Genomic DNA, 18,963 nt, shown 5'->3' with positions numbered 1-18,963 from the left:
TTCCCTGTGTGCGTGCTCGCAGAGGGCAGGACACTGCATGGGTTCCAGGGGCAGTTGTGACCTGCCGCTGCCACCCACCCAGATGCCAGGAGCAGTTGAGGGCCGCCTCCGCTCCCACTGTGTGCTCGGGGGGTGCACCTAAGCCAACACTGCCACCAAGAACCCCAGGACTGGGCATCAGCCAGCACATCTGCACAGCCCTATCAAGGGCACAATGCCTAGCACATGCTGAAGAAAGAGACGACAGGCATCCATACTAAAAACAACCCTGGCACCAAATACATTAACCCTCCACATATAAATAGCCCTCCGGAGCCACAGTAAACAACTGTTTCTCCTAAACTCACAGAGTAAGAGAAATGTAAGTAAAATGAAGAAGCAGAGGAACAACTCCCAGTTAAAAGACCAAGAGAATTCCCCTGAAAGAACAATGAAACAGACCTCTTCAGTCTAATAGATACCGAATTCAAAAATGAGATAACGAAAATACTGAAGGAATTAAGAAAGGCTATCGACAGGAATGCAGAGTACTGTAAAACTATAAAGAGGAACCAAGAAAAATTAGAAAACTCATTTACAGATACGAAAGCTGACCGAAAGGCAATGAATAGCAGAATGAATAATGCAGAAGAACGAATAAGTGACCTTGAAGATAGAATAATGGAAATCACCCAATCAGGACAACAGACAGAAAGCCAAATGAAAAAAAATGAAAGCAACCTAAGAGACCTACAGGATAATATAAAGCATGCATAATAGGGATTCCAGAAGGGGAAGAAAGAGACAAGGGGATCGAAAATGAATTTGAAGAAATTATGGCTGAAAACTTCCCAAACCTAAAGAAGGAAACAGGGGCTTCCCTGGTGGCGCAGTGGTTAAGAATCCGCCTGCCAATGCAGGGGACACAGGTTTGAGCCCTGGTCCGGGAAGATCCCACATGCTGCGGAGCAGCTAAGCCCATGCACCACAACTACTGAGCCTGCACTCTAGAGCCTGCAAGCCACAGCTGCTGAGCCCACGTGCCACAACTACTGAAGCCTGTGCCTAGAGCCCGTGCTCTGCAACAAGAGAAGCCACGACAATGAGACGCCCGTGCACCGCAACTAGAGAAAGCCCACACGCAGCAACGAAGACCCAACACAGCCAAAAATAAATAAAATAAATAAATTTAAAAAAACAAAGAAGGAAACAGATATCCAGGTACAGGAAGCACAGAGGGTCCCAAACAAGATAAATCCAAACAGACCTACGCCAAAACATATAATAAAAATGGCAAAAAGTTAAAGAGAAAGAGAGGATTCTAAAGGCAGCAAGAGAAAAACAAAGAGTTAATTACAAGGGAACACCACCATAAGGCTATCAGTCAATTTCTCTACATAAATGTTGCAGGCCAGAAGGAAGTGGAAAGATATATTCAAGGTCCTGAAAGGGAAAAATCTGCAACCTAGGATCCTCCACCCAGCAAGATTATCATTTAGAACAGAAGGAGAGATACAGAATTTCTCAGACAAGCAAAAACTAAAAGAATACAGCAATACTAAACCTATCCTAAAGGAAATATTGAAAGGTCTTCCCTAAATAGAAAAGAAGTAAGAATATATAGGAAAGAAAAAATCACAATGGTAAAGTAAATCACTTCAATAAGCCAGTACACAGATTAAAAAAAATATCAAAACATTTCTGTGACAGCGATGATAACCACAGTGAAGAGCAAAAGGGTGAACGTGAAGATGTAACAGAGGACGTCAAGATCATAAACTGTGGGGAGGGGCTTCCCTGGTGGCGCAGTGGTTGAGAATCTGCCTGCCAATGCAGGGGACGCGGGTTCGAGCCCTGGTCTGGGAAGATCCCACATGCCGCGGAGCAACTAGGCCCGTGAGCCACAACTACTGAGCCTGCGCATCTGGAGCCTGTGCTCCGCGACAAGAGAGGCCACGATAGTGAGAGGCCCGCGCACCGTGATGAAGAGTGGCCCCCGCTTGCCGCAACTAGAGGAAGCCCTCGCACAGAAACGAAGACCCAACAGAGCCAAAAATAAATATAAAAATAAATAAATAAATGAGCCTTCCCTAAATTAAAAAAAAAAAAGAAAGAAAAGCAGCTTCATTATTAAAAAAAAACAAAAAGTAAAACACATTTCTTAAAATAAATAAATAAATAAACAAATAAATAAATAAACTGTGGGGAGGAGAGTAAGGAAATGCAGATTGTTTTTCCTTAGAAAGTGTTTGAGCCTATATGAGTACCGGTCTAAGACAAGTAGATATAGGAAGGGGGTAACATACATGAAAAACAGGGTAACCACAAATCAAAAACATACAATAGATTCACAAAAACCAAAAAGAGAACATAAACATAATACAAAAGAAAATCATCAAGCCACAAAAGGAAAAATGAAAAGGACAAAGAAGAAACATAAAATCAATGGGAAAACAAGGTTTAAAATGGCAATAAATACATATCTATCAATAATTACCTTAAATGTCAATGGACTAAATGCTCCAATCAAAAGACAGAGTGGCAGACTGCATTTTTTAAAAAAAAGAGCCTACAATATGCTGCCTACAAGAGAGACCCACTTCAGGGCAAAGGACACACACAGATTGAAAAGCAGAGGTTGCAATACTCATATCAGACAAAATAGACTTTAAAACAAAGGCCATAAAGAAAGATAAAGAAAGACACTATATAATGATAAAAGGATCAATACAAGAAGAGGATTGTAAACCCATCAACATATATGCACCTAATATAGGAGCACCCAAATACACAAAACAAATACTAACAGACATAAAGGGAGAAACTGACCGTAATACAATAATAGTAGGAGACTTTAACACCTCACTCATATCAATGGACAGATCTTCTATACAGAAAATCAATAAGGCAACAGAGATCCTAAACGATTCAATAGAAAATGTTAGACTTAATTGATATTTTTAGGACATTACATCCAAAAAAAACTCAGAATACACATTCTTTTCAATTGCACATGGAACATTCTCTAGGATTGACCACATACTAGGGCACAAAACAAGCCTCAACAAATTTAAGAGTACAGAAATTATGTCAAGCATCTTTTCTGACCACAAAAGCATGAAACTGGAAATTAACCACAGAAAAAGAAATGAGAAAAAAATGATTACATGGAGACTAAACAACGTGCTACTAAAAAACCAATGGGTCAACAATGAAATCAAAGAAGAAATTTTAAAATACCTTAAGACAAATGAAAATGAAAACACAACCATACAAAATCTATGTGATGCAGCAAAAGCAGTTCTTAGAGGGAAGTTCATAGAGATACAGGCCTTCCTCAAAAAACAAGAAAAATCTCAAATAAACAACCTAACCTACCACCTAAAAGAATTATAAAAAGAACAAACCCTAAAATCAGCAGAAGGAAGGAAATAATAAAGATCAGAGAGGAAATAAATAAAATAGAGATTAGAAAAACTCAGTAAAACCAAGAGCTGGTTCTTTGAAAGGATAAACAAGACTGACAAACCTCTGGCCAGGCTCAACAAGAAGAAAAGAAAGAGAACCCAAATCAACAAAATAAGAAATGAAAAACAAGACATAACAACCGGTATGGCAGAAATACAAAAAACCATAAGGGAATACTATGAACAATTATATGCCGACAAATTCGACAACCTAGAAGAAATGGATAAGTTTCTAGAAACACAGAGCCCACCAGAACTGAATCAAGAAGAAATAGATAATTTGAACAGACTGATCACTAGATGTGAAATAGAATCTGTAATTTTAAAACTCTCTACAAACAAAATCCAGGACCACATGGATTCACAGGTGAATTCTACCAAACATACAAAGAAGAACTTATACCAATCCTTCTCAAACTCTTCCAAAAAAATGAAGAGGAGGGAAAACTCCCAAAGACATTTGATGAAGCCACCATCACTCTGATACCAAAACCAGACAAAGACACCACCAAAAAAAAGAAAATGACAGGCCAATATCTTTGATGAATATAGATGCAAAAATTCTCAACAAAATATTAGCAAACTGAATCCAACAACACATAAAAAAGATGGGCTTCACTGGTGGCACAGTGGTTAAGAATCCGCCTGCCAAGGCAGGGGACACGGGTTCAAGCTCTGGTCCGGGAAGATCTCACATGCCGCAGAGCAACTAAGCCCATGCGCCACAACTACTGAGCCTGTGCTTTAGAGCCCACGAGCCACAATTACTGAAGCCCGCGTGCCGAGAGCCCGTGCTCCACAGCAAGAGAAGCCACCGCAATGAGAAGCCCACACACTGCAACGAAGAGTAGCTCCTGCTCACCTCAACTAGAGAAAGCCCGCGCACAGCAACAAAGACCCAATGCAGCCAATAAATAAATAAAATTAATTAATTAAAAAAAAGATCATACACCACAACCAAGTGAGATTCATCCCAAGTTCACGAGGATGGTTCAACATATGCAAATCAATCAATGTGATACACCACATAAAGATAAAAACCACATGATCATCTCAATAGATACAGAAAAAGCATTTGACAAAATTCAACATCCATTCATGAAAAAAACTTACTAAAGTGGGTATAGAGGGAACACATCTCAATATAATAAAAGCTATTTATGACAAACCCACAGCCAATATAATACTAAATGGAGAAGAGCTGAAAGCCTTCCAGCTAAAATCTGGAAGAAGACAAGGATGCCCACTCTCACCTTTTCTATTTAGCACCGTATTGGAAGTCCTGGCCACAGGAATCAGACATGAAAAAGAAATAAAAGGTATCCAAATTGGAAAGGAAGAGGTAAAATTGTCATTATATGCAGATGATATGACACTATATATAGAAAACCCTAAAGACTCCACAGAAAAACTACGAGACCTGATAAATGAATTCAGCAAATTAGCAGGATACGCGATCAACATACAAAAATGGGCTGCATCTCTTTACACCAACAAAGAAATTCAGAAAGGGAATGAAAAAAACAATACCTTTTAAAATCGCACCCCCAAAAATAAAATACTTAGGAATAAACCTGACCAAGGAGGTAAAAGACTTATATGCTAAGAACAATAAAACATTAATAAAGGAAACTGAAGATGACTCAAAGAAATGGAAAGATATCCCATGCTCTTGGATTGGAAGAATACTGCTAAAATGGCCATACTACCCAAAGCAATCTACAGATTTAATGCATCCCTATCAATTACCCATGACATTTTTTCACAGAACTAGAACAAATAATCCTGAAATTCATATGGAACCATAAAAGACCCAGAATTGCCACAGCAATCCTGAAGAAAAAGAACAAAGCAGAAGGCATAACCTTCCCAGACTTCAGACAATACTGCAAAGTTACAGTAATCAAAACAGACCTATGGATCAATGGACCAGAAGAGAGCACCCAGAAATAAACCCACATACCTACGGGCAACTAATATTTGACAAAGGAGGCAACAATATACAATGGGAAAAGGCAGTCTCTTCAGCAAGTGGTGTTGGGAAAGTTGGACAGCCACATGTAAATCAATGTAGTTAGAACACACCCTCTCACCATAAACAAAAATAAACTCAAAATGGCTTAAAGACTTAAATATAAGACATGACACCATAAAACTCCTAGAAAAGATCACAGGCAAAACATTCTCTGACATAAATTGTACCAATGTTTTCTTAGGTCAGTCTGCCAAGACAACAGAAACAAAAGCAAAAATAAACAAATGGGACCTAATCAAACTTATAAGCTTTTGCACAGCAAAGGAAACGATTAACAAAATGAAAAGACAACCTACAGAATGGGAGAAAATATTTGCAAATGATGAAACCAATAAGGTCTTAATTTCCAAAATATATAAGCAGCTCATACAACTCAACAACAAAAAAACAAACAACCCAATCAAAAAATGGGCAGAAGACCTAAATAGACATTTCTCCAAAGAAGAAATACAGATGGCCAATAGGCACATGAAAAGATGCTCATCATTGTTAATTATTAGAGAAATGCAAATCAAAACTACAATGAGGTACCACCTCACAGCGGTCAGAATGGCCATCATTAAAAAGTCTACAAATAATAAATGTTGGAGAGGATGTGGAGAAAAGGCAACCCTCCTACACTGTGAGTGTGTTGGTGGTAAGTTAGTTGGTGCAGCCACTGTGGAAAACAGTATGGAGGTTCCTCAGAAAACTTAAAATATAATTACCATATGATCCAGCAATCCCACTCCTGGGCATATATCCAGACAAAACTCTAATTCAAAAAGATACAGGTGGGGGCTTCCCTGGTGGCGCAGTGGTTAAGAATCTGCCTGACAATGCAGGGGACACGGGTTTGAGCCCTGGTCCAGGAAGATCCCACATGCTGTGGAGCAACTAAGCCCATGCGCCACAACTACTGAGCCTGTGCTCTAGAGCCTGCGAGCCACAACTACTGAAGCCTGCGTGCCTAGAGCCTGTGCTCCGCAACAAGAGAAGCCACCACAATGAGAAGCCCGTGAACCGCAACAAAGAGTGGCCCCTGCTCTCCACAACCAGAGAAAAGCCCATGTGCAGCAACAAAGACCCAACACAGCCAAAAATAAAATAAATAAATTTATAAAAAGCAAAACCAAAAAGATACATGCACCCCTATGTTCATAGCAGCACTATGTACAATAGCCAAGACATGGAAACAACCTAAATGTCCATCGACAGATGAATGGATAAAGAAGATGTGGTGTGTATATACAATAGAATACTCCTCAGCCATAAAAAAGAATGAAATAATGCCATTTGCAGCAACATGGATGGAACTAGAGATTATCATACTAAGTGAAGCAAGTCAGAAAGAGAAAGACAAATACCATATGATATCACTTATATGTGGAATCTAAAATATGACACAAATGAACCTACCTATAAAACAGAAACAGACTCATGGACATAAAGAACAGACTGGTGGTTGCCAAGGGGAAGAGGGTTGGGAGAGGGCTGGAGTGGGAGGTTGGGGTTAGCAGATGTAAGCTTTTATATACAGAATGGATAAACACCAAGGTCCTGCTGTACAGCACAGAGAACTATATTCAATATCTTATGATAAACCATAATGGAAAAAGAATATTAAAAAAAAGAATGTATATACATGTATAACTGAATCACTTTGCTGTACAGCAGAAACTAATACAACATTGTAAATCAACTATACTTCAATAAAAAATATTGATCAGAAAAAAAGAGAAAACAATCTCATGTACAATTGCATCAAAAAGAATAAAATACCTAAGAATAAATTTAGCTAAGGAGGTGAAAGACCTGTATACTGAAAATTGCAAGACATTAAGAAACTGAAGAAGACACAAATAAATGGAAAGCTATCCCTGCTCAGGGATTGGAATTAATATTGTTAAAATGTCCATACTACCCAAAGCAATTTACAGATTCAATGCAATCCCTATCAAAATTCCAATGGCATTTTTAATGAAATAGGACAAACAATCCTAAAACTTGTATGGAACCACAAAAGACCTCAAATAGCCAAAGTAATCCTGAGAAAGAAGAACAAACCTAGAGGCATCATATTCTCTGATTTCAAACTCTATTACAAAGCTATATTAATTAAAACAGTATGGTTCTGGCTTAAAAACAGACACACAGATCAATGGAACAGAATGGAGAGCAGAGATAAACCCATGCATCTATGGTCAATTAATTTATGACAAAGGAGCCAAGAATATACAATGGAAAAGACAGTCTCTTTAATAAATAGCGTTGGGAAAAATCAACGGCCACATACAAAAAATGAGTAAAATTAGACCACTATCTTACACCATACACAAAACCTAACTCAAAATGGACTTAAGACTTAAATATAAGACCTGAAACCATAAAACTCTTAGAAGAAAACACAGGCAGTAAACTCCTTGACATAGGTATTGGCGATGATTTTTTATTTTTAATTTTAATTTAATTTTATTTTTTTGGCGATGATTTTTAAAAATCTGACACCAAAAGTAAAAGCAACAAAAGCAAAAATAAACAAGTGGAACCACATCAAACTAAAAAGCTTCTGCACGGCAAATGTAATCATTGACAAAATGAAAAGGCAACGTACTGAATGGGAGAAAATATTTGCAAATCATATATCTGATAAGGGGTTAATATCCAAAACATAAAGAATTCACACAACTCAATACCAAAAAACCCCAAACAATCCAATTAAAATATGGGCAGAAGATATGAATACACATTTTTCTAAAGAAGACATATAGATTGCCAACAGGTTCATGAAAAGATGCTCAACATAATTGATCAGTAGGGAAGTGCAAATCAAAACCACCATGAGTTACCACCTAATACCTGTTAGAATGGCTATATCAAAAAGACAAGAAATAGTAAGTGTTGGTGAGGATGTGGAGAAAGGGGAACCCTGGTGTACCACTGGTGGAAATGTCAATTGGTGCAGCTACTATGGAAAACAGTATGAAGTTCCTCACAAAGTTAAAAACAGAACTACCATTTGAGCCAGCAATTCCACTTCTGGGTATTTATCCAAAGAAAATGAAAACACTGACTTGAAAATATAAATGCAACCCCATGTTCATTGCAGCACTATTTATAATACCCAAGATGTGGAAACGACCTTTGTGTTCATCATGGATGAATGGGTAAAGAAACCGTGATATATATATATATATATATGTATCACACACATACTATATGTGTATATATATAGTGGAATATTATTCATCCATAAAAGAATGAAATCTTGCCATTTGTGACAACATGGATGGACCTTGAGGGCATTATGCTAAGTGAAATAAGTCAGAGAAAGGCAAACGCTGTATCCCACTTATATGAGGAATATAACAAACACACATGAAGCTCACAAATACAGAGAATAGATTGGTGGTTGCGAAGGGTGGGGGTGGGGAGGGGGGTGGCGCTGTGAAACAGGTGAAGGGGGTCCCAAAGGTACAAACTTCTAGTTATAAAATAAATCAGTCATGGGGATGTAATGTACAGCACGGTGACTACAGTTAAAAATACTGTATGGTGTACTTGAAAGTTGCTAAGACAGATCTTAAGCTCTCATCACAAAAAAAAAAAAAAAAAAAAATTGAAAGAAAAAAACAACTGAACTTGTTGGATTTGAACTGACAAGCCAGAAGCCAGTGTTCAGGGGACTCAGAGAGGAGACAGAATTGAAGAGGCTGCCCTCAGGTTCTGCCCAGAGGGTAAAGGAGGGCTGTAATGTACAGGGAGTGCTTTGTAAACTGGTGAGTGTGTGCACAGGAGAACAGCGTGTAAAGTGCTGGGCTCTTCTCTACTCAGGGCAATGGGGACTGCACCACACCTGGGGCTACAGGGAGAAGCAGGGAACTCCAGGGGATACTGAAGAAGCTGAGGAGGAATAACAGTGTCAGGACACCTCTTAAGAGATCTCCAAGCCCCGAGGCACACTCATTCTCACTGGCATCACCTGAGATCCTAGAAAAAGTCACTGATGCTTTTTTTTTTCAGGCTCAGTCACCATTGACTCTAGGCCCTAATTCTGGGGGAGGGGAATACATAAAATTAGTCTCATTTCTCTCAGTTGTGAAGGTCCTTCAGCTGTTGATCCGAAGAAGCACTAACAAAAGCTGTTATTTATTGAGCCCTTAAAGGACTGAAAATAAAGGCACAATGCTGAATAACAAAAGGAGGTAACATTTATTGAGAGCTTCCTGGGTGTCAGGCACTGTTCTAAGTGCTATTGATGGGGTTCAGGGCAGGCTGCCCCTCAATATGCCACTGTGGCGTATTGATTATTTGGAATTATAGTTACTTGAGAAACATTCACTGCAAGAACACTTTGACCCTCCTTTGCTCCCCTGAAGGCAGGAAACAAATCTCCCATATGAAAGGATCCTCGTATACCAGGAGAATAGAAGGCATCTTTATCGCCAGAGATAGAAGAGTCAAGGCTAAGAACGGTTTATAAACACACTTTGTTACTTCATGAACTTGCTACCCTAAGTCCAAGCCCCTTTGTTTTCTAACAAATAACTGTTTCCTTGTCTGAAAGATATAAAAGCTGCCTGATTTGGCCATTTTTTTGGGTGCCATGTTATTATGGGACTCCTGCACATTCCTGATTAAATTTGTTTTTCCCTCCTGTTAACCTGTCTTGTGTCAATTTTCTTATTAGACCAGCCAAAAGAACCTAGAAGGGTAGAGGAAAAACTTTTCCTCCCCAACACTATGTAAGGTACACAGCAAGGCACGGAGCGATGATGGGGGGAGGGGTGGGATAAACCAGAATAACGGAGAGCTTTTAAGCACAGGTTTTGAAGTTACGGAAGACATGGGTTTGAAACCTGGTTCCACACATTACCTATGTTTCTTTGAGACTGGGCGCCCTGCCAGGATCCTAGCGTGGCTGAGATGTTCATTCTGACAAAGTGTGTTGAGAGCTCAAGCCAGCGCCAGGCACGTAGCAGCTCCTCAATTAACGCGTGATGACAATCACGTGTGCAGGTTGCGGCCATGGTGTGAGCAAAACCGCTAATAACCAACATTAACATAATATTAATACCAAACACTGGTACCGCGCTTACCACACGCCAGACACTATTGGGGATGGTAAACCATTGACTAATTCACTGAATCCTCAAAACAAGCCTATATAGGTACTAGTTCCACGTCCATCTCACAGATGAGAAAACTGAGGCACAAAGATTACATACCTTGCCCAAGGTCACGCAGCTACAACTGCAATAAGAGGAATGACAAACTTTATTGAGCGCTTACTATGCTCCAGTCTGTAATGAGCTCTTTTCCTCCGTTAAATCCTACCATAACCCTTAAAGGGTTTGCAGTTATTCCCACTTTACAGATGGCGAGGCTGGGGCTTGGGGAGGTTCCTACGGGCGTGACGATTCGGACCCAGGACCGAGCCCGTACTCACCTGGCTTCCTGGATGCGACGAAGCACGACTCCGCCGTCCACCTCGGGCTGGGCTCCCGGGGGCCGGGCCGCTGCCGCCGCCTCCCTACGCCGCGGACGCATCGCCGCCGAGCCCCTTCTCCGACGAGACGCCGCCTGCCAGGCTTCCAGCGCCGCCGCCGCCGCCATTAGTCTCTGACGTCATCGGCGCGCGCCAGCTCTGCGGGAACTTTAGGGGGCGGTAAGCGCAGGTGGCGCGTGACCCTGGGGCCTCTCCGCCGCGCGCGTAGGTATCGGGCGGGAGTCGCTGGGACCTCCGGGTCCCGAGTCCCGAACCTTGATCCCGGATCCCCGGGCTGCCTGGCTACTCCGGCGGGTGGGCGGCGCCCGGCGGCGCGGGGACACCAAAGGGCGGGACCCCGGCCGAGAGCCCCTTTTGGCGGCCCCTCCGCGCTGTGACCCGGCCCCGATTGATCCCCGCACCTTTGCCCACCAGTCCCAGCCCCCTGGAGCTGAGGCCAGACACTTCCCACTGCTGCCGGCGGTTACCGATCGCTTCCTGGCCCATCGCAATCATTAGCGCCCCTTTTCCTGCTCTGCTGACACACTGAGGCCACTTCCTACACCATCACCACCACCACCAGGCCTTTGCCGGCCACGTCTCGACTCCCCCGATCGTTACTGCCACTTCCCAGGCCACAGCCTTCTCTGGCCACATCCCAACACCTGCCCTGTCCCCGCCGGACCATTACCGGCTTCTTCTGGACCTTTCAGAGATAAGCGAGTGGTCCTTGGCAGTGTAGGGCCCAGTCCTATGGGAATAAGGAATGGGGGTTTCAGATTGCAGTCCTTGGTTCCACGGGCTTAGATGCCGCCTCCACAGGCATCCGAATATGAGTATGACCCTAGGGAGGCCCACCCCAAGATACCCAGAGCTGAGAAAAGACAGGTTTTACAGGCCATCAAAGATTCGGTGGTGTCCTCTCTAGGGACTTCCCTCTACCAGAGGAGCTTAAAAAAACTCTCGTGTTCCCAGGAGGACGGCAGATGGTGAGCAAGCTTTTGAAACCATGTCGCTGGGACATTAAGCTTGGAGAAAGTGACAGTGGGGATACAGTTTTGAAGTGACCAAAGGGTTGACTTGTGGAAGGATGAGACCTTGTTTTGTTTTCCTGGAGAGTGTGTGGAGGTTACTGCGAGGCCAGTTTCAGCTTGGTGGAAGGATAAACTGAACACTGAGAACTGCCTATCTCTGGAGGGAGTAAGCAAGAGCCAGTCAAGGTAGTTTTTGAAGGAGAGTAAGGATTAGAGTGTGTGATGCCAGCGTCCCTAATGAGCCTGAAATTTCTTGATACTCTGAGTTCTCTTTCCTCTTGTGGGAGTTTGAAAGCCACTTGTTAAATTCTCTTTTTGTCTCTTGGAAACTTGCCCAGCTCTGGGATTCTACGTGTTAAGATTAATTTTGGGCTGTCAAGGTGACAGTTCCTTAATTTGAGTTCCATTATTACTACACCAACCGCCTTATTTGTATAGCTGTCCTTGACACCCAGAGCTTTTTCACACCGATTATTTAATTCTATCTTCTGTGTGACATATCTCTTCACGTTAACTATGGGACTTACTCTGAAGTTTTGCTCCCCTCTCTTTTGGATTTTGAAACACACTTTTCAGCTTTCTGGAAAACTCTTTTGAAGCATACTATTTGCTTAACCCTGCTGGGTCACATGCTCACTCATGGGATTCTGAAATAATCTATTCCTTGTGTTTATTTTAGGGTCAAGGGACTGATGTTTGAACGGAAAGCTTTAAAACTTTTTAAAGAAACCTTCAGAATGGCTTTGAACCAGACAAGCTAGACATCGCTTCAGAGCACCGCCTTCAGCATGCATCTGCCCTGTCAGGCTTCCCTGGCAAAGGGGTCGTTCTTTGAAGGGGTCGTTCTGCAGAGGGCCAGGGAGCCGATGCTCACGGAACCAGATTGGTGGATTTGACTTTCTGGTAGAATTCTCTTGCTTTATTGATTTTTTTCCCAGAGCTCTGAGAGGCTGGAGGTATTGATGGGACCGAAGGGCCTGGAAGGAAGGGAAGCAGCACTTTCATGCTGAATGAAAACTAGACAAGTGACTGTTGGAGACTGAAAACACCTAAACGTCCCACATCCGGATTCAGCGGAGGAACTGTCACTGCTGGGGAGAAAGAAGCCAGACTGGAAAAGAAAACCCAAATAAAGAGAATGAGGGCCACCGAAGAGTAAATGGCCACCTCCACCTCGACAGAGACCAAGTCAGCCTCCTGGTGAGTAGCAGGGCCTGCAGGGGTTTAGTTCCTGCCAGGCTGCTGCACGGATGTTTTGGGTGAACTGAGAATCCCCAGCCAGATTGTCTTGATTTTATTAAGAAAAAAAAAAATACCATTTTCCTCAGAGCAGCGAATCAAGGGCCATTTCTCTCCAAAGCTGATGTGCTGTAACCACACGAGCCTCTTGCAGGGTTTGACGAGTCCAGCATGGCTGGTAGAAGGTAGAAAAGAGAGCCGTGGCTGGATCCCGCAGCCGGCCTTGATAATACCGTGGGCACCGAAGTCTTCACTTGTGAGAGACAAGAAGCTGTGGCGGTGCAGAATTACACCACGAGAAGAGGTCTGGCCAGACTGGCTCTTCAAGGGTATTACACAATGTCTGCCTGAAACTCAGTTCCCTTCTCAACCGCAAATGGGTTAAGCCTGTCTTAATTTGGTTCAGCAAACATTAATCAAGGAGAGGAAAGTGAGAGGCATGGTTTCAATAGAATGAGCAGGATTTATGACTGATTATATGTGTACACTTCAAAACGACACTCAGGGTTTCTTCTGTGTGCCCGTTAGAGTGGGGTCGCTTTCACCCAGGGAACATAAGGAAACGGTAGAATGGGGCCCCGCAGTGGGGTTTCATTCATTCATTCAACTATTCATCTATCTATCTAGCTTCCAGTTTTAGTGACATATAGTTGACATACGGCACTGTAACACATAATCATGAAAAGATCACCACAAGTTTAGTGAACATCTATCATCTCATATAGATAAAAAATAAAAGGAGAAAAATTTTTTCCTTGTAATGAGAACTCAGGATTTACTCTTAAAAACTTTCATATATAACATACAGCGGTGTTAATTACATTTATCACGTTGTACATTACATCCCTAGTACTTATTTATTTTATAACTGGAAGATTGTACCTTCTGACTACCTTTATCCAACCCCCCTTCCCACACCTCCTGCCTCTGATGACTGCAAATCTGAACTCTTTTTCTATGAGTTTGTTTCAAGTATAATTGACCTATAACACTGTGCCCAACATAGTGATTTCTATTTCTATACATTACAATATGCTCACCACCTGGCAGTGGGGTTTCCGAGCTGGGCTTGAAACATTTTTGAGGCTCTTTGATCTGTCCGTGCCCTGCCGCCAGCTGCACGTCGGGACCTAGAACTCGGGAAAGCGGATTGTGCTAGAAACAGAGTTAGTGCTTGTCATCAGGAAGATAAGGTGGGAGCCAGGGAGGGCGTAGATCAGGGGAGAAGAGTGCAGGTGACAGAGGAGTCACTGCTCTGGCCTGATGGGTGGTGTGCTTTCGGAGACTGAGAGATTAAAACCCAGGTCCAGCCTGGGTAGTTTGCTTTGTGGTCTTAAAGAAGTAATTGTAGTTACACCAGAGAGGAGACCCCGAGTCTTTAGGGAGGAGCGGAGGGTTACGGGTATTGAGGAGAGAGCTTCCTCTGCAGGGAGGGAATCAGAAGTTTGATGAGGGATCGTGTTAAAGGAGGGGTGTGGTGCCTCTCTGAGCTCTCAGATGCCCCCGCTTTTCCCGTTATAGACTCGCTGCCCTGTGGGCAAACTGCATGTTTCCTGTTTCCCTTTCCTCGCGATGGCCCCCGGGGCTGGCAAACGCAGCGCACACCACAGGCCCTCAGCAAATGTGTGTTAAATGAATTCCTGGTAGAAGGGCAATTTCCAGAGACCTCGTGCCCAGCAGTTATGAGGGCAACTAAGACATCCCTAACTTACTTCATTATCAGAGCCTTAAAAGACACTTGATCAAACCACATGGTTATAGAGTTAAGGTTCAGTGTCTCAAGTAAGAGGCATCATTGTGGGTGCCCCGTCTTGCCTTAGCTGCTCTTCTGTCTTTTGGGGCAGATGGTCTGACGGCTGGACAGAGGCGTATTTTTAGTTTGACTTGGCTGCACTCATGAAATGGTTTTATCTCTTTGTAGCTCTTGGCTTCCTTCTCCTCTGGGGCCACCAGAAGGCTTTTCAAATGCCGAATCATGAGCCCCTCTCCGGCTGGGCAAAAGGAAGCTGTGTTTTACAAGGCCCTGCTCACCGGATGGAAGGAAACACGGCTCCCTTCTGTTCTCTTGACAGGTGGAATTATTTTTTCCTTTATGATGGTTCCAAGGTGAAGGGAGAGGGAGATCCAACCAGAGCTGGCATCTGTTACTTTTTTCCCCCTCAGGTAAGCCACACAGCATTTTCTTGTTTGGTGGGGATCCCACTGCCTCAAAGTGGTGACTTTTCAAAGGTCTAGGGAGGGTTACATATGGACAGTTTTCTTTGCGTAGTCCAGGCATTCGCCACTTCTACTCTCTTATTCTTAGTTGTATTATTTGTTGTTGTTCTGGTGTTGAAGTGCCCAGGCAGCCCGGTACTTCCGCCTTCTCTAGCTCTCTGTTACCGTCATGATTTTCTGTCTGCACCGCTGGATTAAAAACTTTTCTCCAAACATATACCAAAGTAAAGAGGAGAGAATCATCGGCCCTCACGTGCCCATCACCAGCTTCAACAATAATCAACACTTGACTAATGTGATATGAGCTATCCTAACTCCTCCCCACTCTTTTTTTCCTGGAGTATTTTTTTTTAAATAAATGTATTTATTTATTTTTGGCTGCGTTGGGTCTTCGTTGCTACGCGTGGGCTTTCTCTAGTTGCGGCGAGTGGGTGCTACTCATCTTTGCAGTGCACGGGCTGCTCATTGCAGTGGCTTCTCTTGTTGCGGAGCACGGGCTCTAGGCGCGGGGGCTTCAGTAGCTGTGGCACGCTGGCTCAGTAGTTGTGGCTCACAGGCTTTAGAGCACAGGCTCAATAGTTGTGGCACACGGGCTTAGTTGCTCCGCGGCGTGTGAGATCTTCCTAGACCAGGGCTCAAACCTGTGTCCCCTGCACTGGCAGGCGGATTCTTTACCACTGCGCCACCAGGGAAGCCTGTTCCTGAAGTATTTTGAAGCAAATCCTAGACATGGTGTCATCTCACCAGTATCAAGTAACATCTCTAACTGAACAGGGTGTATTTTGTTAACATCCCACTCAGCAAAAGTTACAATAATTAGTAACAATAATATCATCTGATACAGTCTATATTCAAATTTTGCCTTTATTATCTTAGATGTTACTTAGTCATTCCTTCCTTCCCCCTCCTCTCTCTCCCTCCCTCCCTCTCTCTCCTAATCAGCATCCAAGCAAGGTCCACGTACCCCATTTGGTTATTTTGTGTTTCAAGTCCCTTTTATCATATAACACTCCTCACCCCTCCTCCCATCCTTATTTCCCCCTGTGCCACTGAATCATTGAAGAAACCAGGTCTCTTATGCAGTAGAACGTCAGCACGTCCCCCACTCTGGATTGGGCTGATTACTTCTTCACGATGGTATCATTTAATGCTTTCTACCCAGTGCATTTCCTTTAAACTAGTAGTAAGATCTAGAGCCTTGATTAGGTTCAAGGTCAGCTCTTTTAGTCAAGAGTTCTCCGTTTTCCGTTGCATCACATGACGTCTGTCTGCCCCACGGTTTAGTTAACGCGAAGATCGATTAGGAGGCCTGTGTATTCACTCATGTGATCACACTTGACTTGGAGAGTGGGGATTAGTCTAGGCTGCTCTGGCCATTCTGCAGGGGATTTGAATGGGGATAAAGGCTCACTCTTCTACCCATGCACAGGCCTATAATCCTAGGAACAAAAACGTAGTTCTGGGCAATCATCCTATGCATCCACTGTAGGTGTTTTGTGACAATTCAGGCAGGGTTCGGCAAACTTAGTCTCAAAAGGGCCAATGTGGGAATGTTTTGGTCTCTGCAAGCCGTGTAAGGTCTCTGTCACGTATTCTTCTTTGTTGTTATTTTGACAACCCTTAAAAAAAATGTAAAAACCATCATTAGCTCCCGGACTATATAAAAACAGGCAGCGGAGTCCATCTGGCCTCCAGGCTATAGTTTGCCAACCCCTGCTCTAAGGAATGACACGGGAGTTGGGGAACTTGAACTTCATGTCTGGAATTGGCTCTTTTCCCTAGACCCTGCTTGACCAACAGGAGCTGCTCTGTGGACAGATCGCCGGGGTTGTCCACTGCATTTCTGACATTTCCGGCTCTCCTCCCACCGTCATCCGTCTGCGGAAACTTAAGTTCGCCATAAAGGTTGACGGCGATTACCTTTGGGTAAGTTTACCAGGACAGCCTCTACCAGGAGTCTTCTGTGTTGGTGAGAAGTACCGCGATGCTAGGGTTTAGAAATAATGCTTGCCGCGGCTCTCGAGCCTAGAACCTCCTTCTCTCCCCACGTGTGCTGCGGCCCGTCATCCGCGCTTCCCGCGTCACTCTCTGCAGGTGCCCATCAGAACTGAGTGCTCTCTCCAAAACACTGCTGACACATCCTGCAAGGCACACGCCTGCTCTCTCCTCTCTTTTGAAAGACTTAGGTCATCCTCTGGAAATTCTCTTTGCTCTGTGATGCAAATTGAGTTTTTAATCTCCATCTTTTCTTGTTTCTACTCCCTATACTTCCCTATACTCTCCACGCTTACTGGGGAAGGGAGCCAGAAACTCGAAGACACTGGTGCATATATGTTAGGTTTCAAAGAACCATTAAGAAAAAAAAGAACAATTTACAGCTAGTAGTACCATAGGCTCTGAAGTACTGTTGTCTCATGCCTCCTCTCATTTTAAATTTATTCCTGAGGGGATGGGATGCTTAAGTGTGAGGAAGTATCTTCACCTTCGTAGGTATTATTTCCAACATTTTGTTATGAAAATTTTCTAACATACTGAACAGTTGAGAGAATTTTACAGTGAATACTCACATACCTCCTAGATTCTACAGAACACTTCATTATAGTTGCTTTATCACACATTTATATATTCATCCCTTTATCCTCTATTTTAACATTTGTGGGATTCATCCACATTGTTGCACGTACCGGCGGTTCATTCCTATTTATTGCTGGGCAGTATTCCATAGTCTGAATGTATCACAGTCTACTTATTCATTCTCCTTTTTGTGGACACATGAACTGTGTCCAGTTTGGGGCACTTAAGAATAAGGCTCTAGAGGGACTTCCCTGGTTGTCCAGCAGTTAAGACTCCATGCTCCCAATGCAGGGGGTCCGGGTTCAATCCCTGGTCAGGGAACTAGATCCCGCACACCGCAACTAAGACCTGGTGCAGCCAAATAAACAAATAAATAAATATATTTAAAAAAAAAAAAAAAAGAAGAAGGCTCTAGAGAAATACAAATCAAAACTACAATGAGGTACCACCTCACACCAGTGAGAATGGCCATCATCAAAAAGTCTACCAATAATGGGACTTTCTTGGTGGCACAGTGGTTAAGAATCCGCCTGCCAATGCAGGGGACACAGGTCCGAGCCCTGGTTGGGGAAGATCCCACATGCCACGGAGCAACTAAGCCTGTGCATCACAACTACTGAGCCTGTGCTCTAGAGCCCTTGAGCCACAGCTACTGAGCCCGTGTGCCACAACTACTGAAGCCTGTGCGCCTAGAGCCCAAGCTCTGCAACAAGAGAAGCCACCGCAATGAGAAGCCCGCGCACCGCAACGAAGAGTAACCCCCGCTCGCCACAACTAGAGAAAGCCCACGCACAGCAACGAAGACCCAACGCAGCCAAAAAATTAATTAATTAATTAATTTTTAAAAAAACGTCTACCAATAATAAGTGCTGGAGAGGGTGTGGAGAGAAGGGAACCCTCCTACATTGTTGGTGGGAATGTAAGCTGGTGCAGCCACTATGGAGAACAGTA

General features: G+C 43.3%; 2 protein-coding genes across 7 annotated transcripts in view; one reads left to right on the top strand and one right to left on the bottom strand.

The window, feature by feature from the left end:
- Positions 1-11,228, bottom strand: part of SRRD (SRR1 domain containing) — a gene marked incomplete at its 3' end in the record, with an annotated part of 21,967 nt that extends 10,739 nt beyond the window's left edge. The window contains 2 exon segments of the mRNA XM_082355070.1: positions 10,910-11,079; positions 11,081-11,228. Coding sequence (XP_082211196.1) covers positions 10,910-11,079; positions 11,081-11,092 — 182 coding nt within the window. The 5' untranslated portion in view covers positions 11,093-11,228.
- Positions 11,049-18,963, top strand: part of HPS4 (HPS4 biogenesis of lysosomal organelles complex 3 subunit 2) — a gene marked incomplete at its 3' end in the record, with an annotated part of 27,376 nt that continues 19,461 nt past the window's right edge. For 3 of the 6 annotated variants that reach the window (XM_082355039.1, XM_082355043.1, XM_082355044.1), the window contains exons 1-4: positions 11,091-11,173; positions 12,662-13,182; positions 15,294-15,384; positions 17,221-17,364. In XM_082355039.1, the coding sequence (XP_082211165.1) occupies positions 13,142-13,182; positions 15,294-15,384; positions 17,221-17,364 (276 nt within the window). In that variant the 5' untranslated portion in view covers positions 11,091-11,173; positions 12,662-13,141. The other 3 variants (XM_082355042.1, XM_082355040.1, XM_082355041.1) reach the window with 3 other exon arrangements.

This window comes from Balaenoptera borealis (assembly GCF_965194805.1).
Source record: "Balaenoptera borealis genome assembly, chromosome: 14".
Lineage (NCBI taxonomy): Eukaryota > Metazoa > Chordata > Mammalia > Artiodactyla > Balaenopteridae > Balaenoptera > Balaenoptera borealis.
Note: the sequence above shows the minus strand (reverse complement) of the source record. Positions and strands in the feature narration are given on the sequence as shown.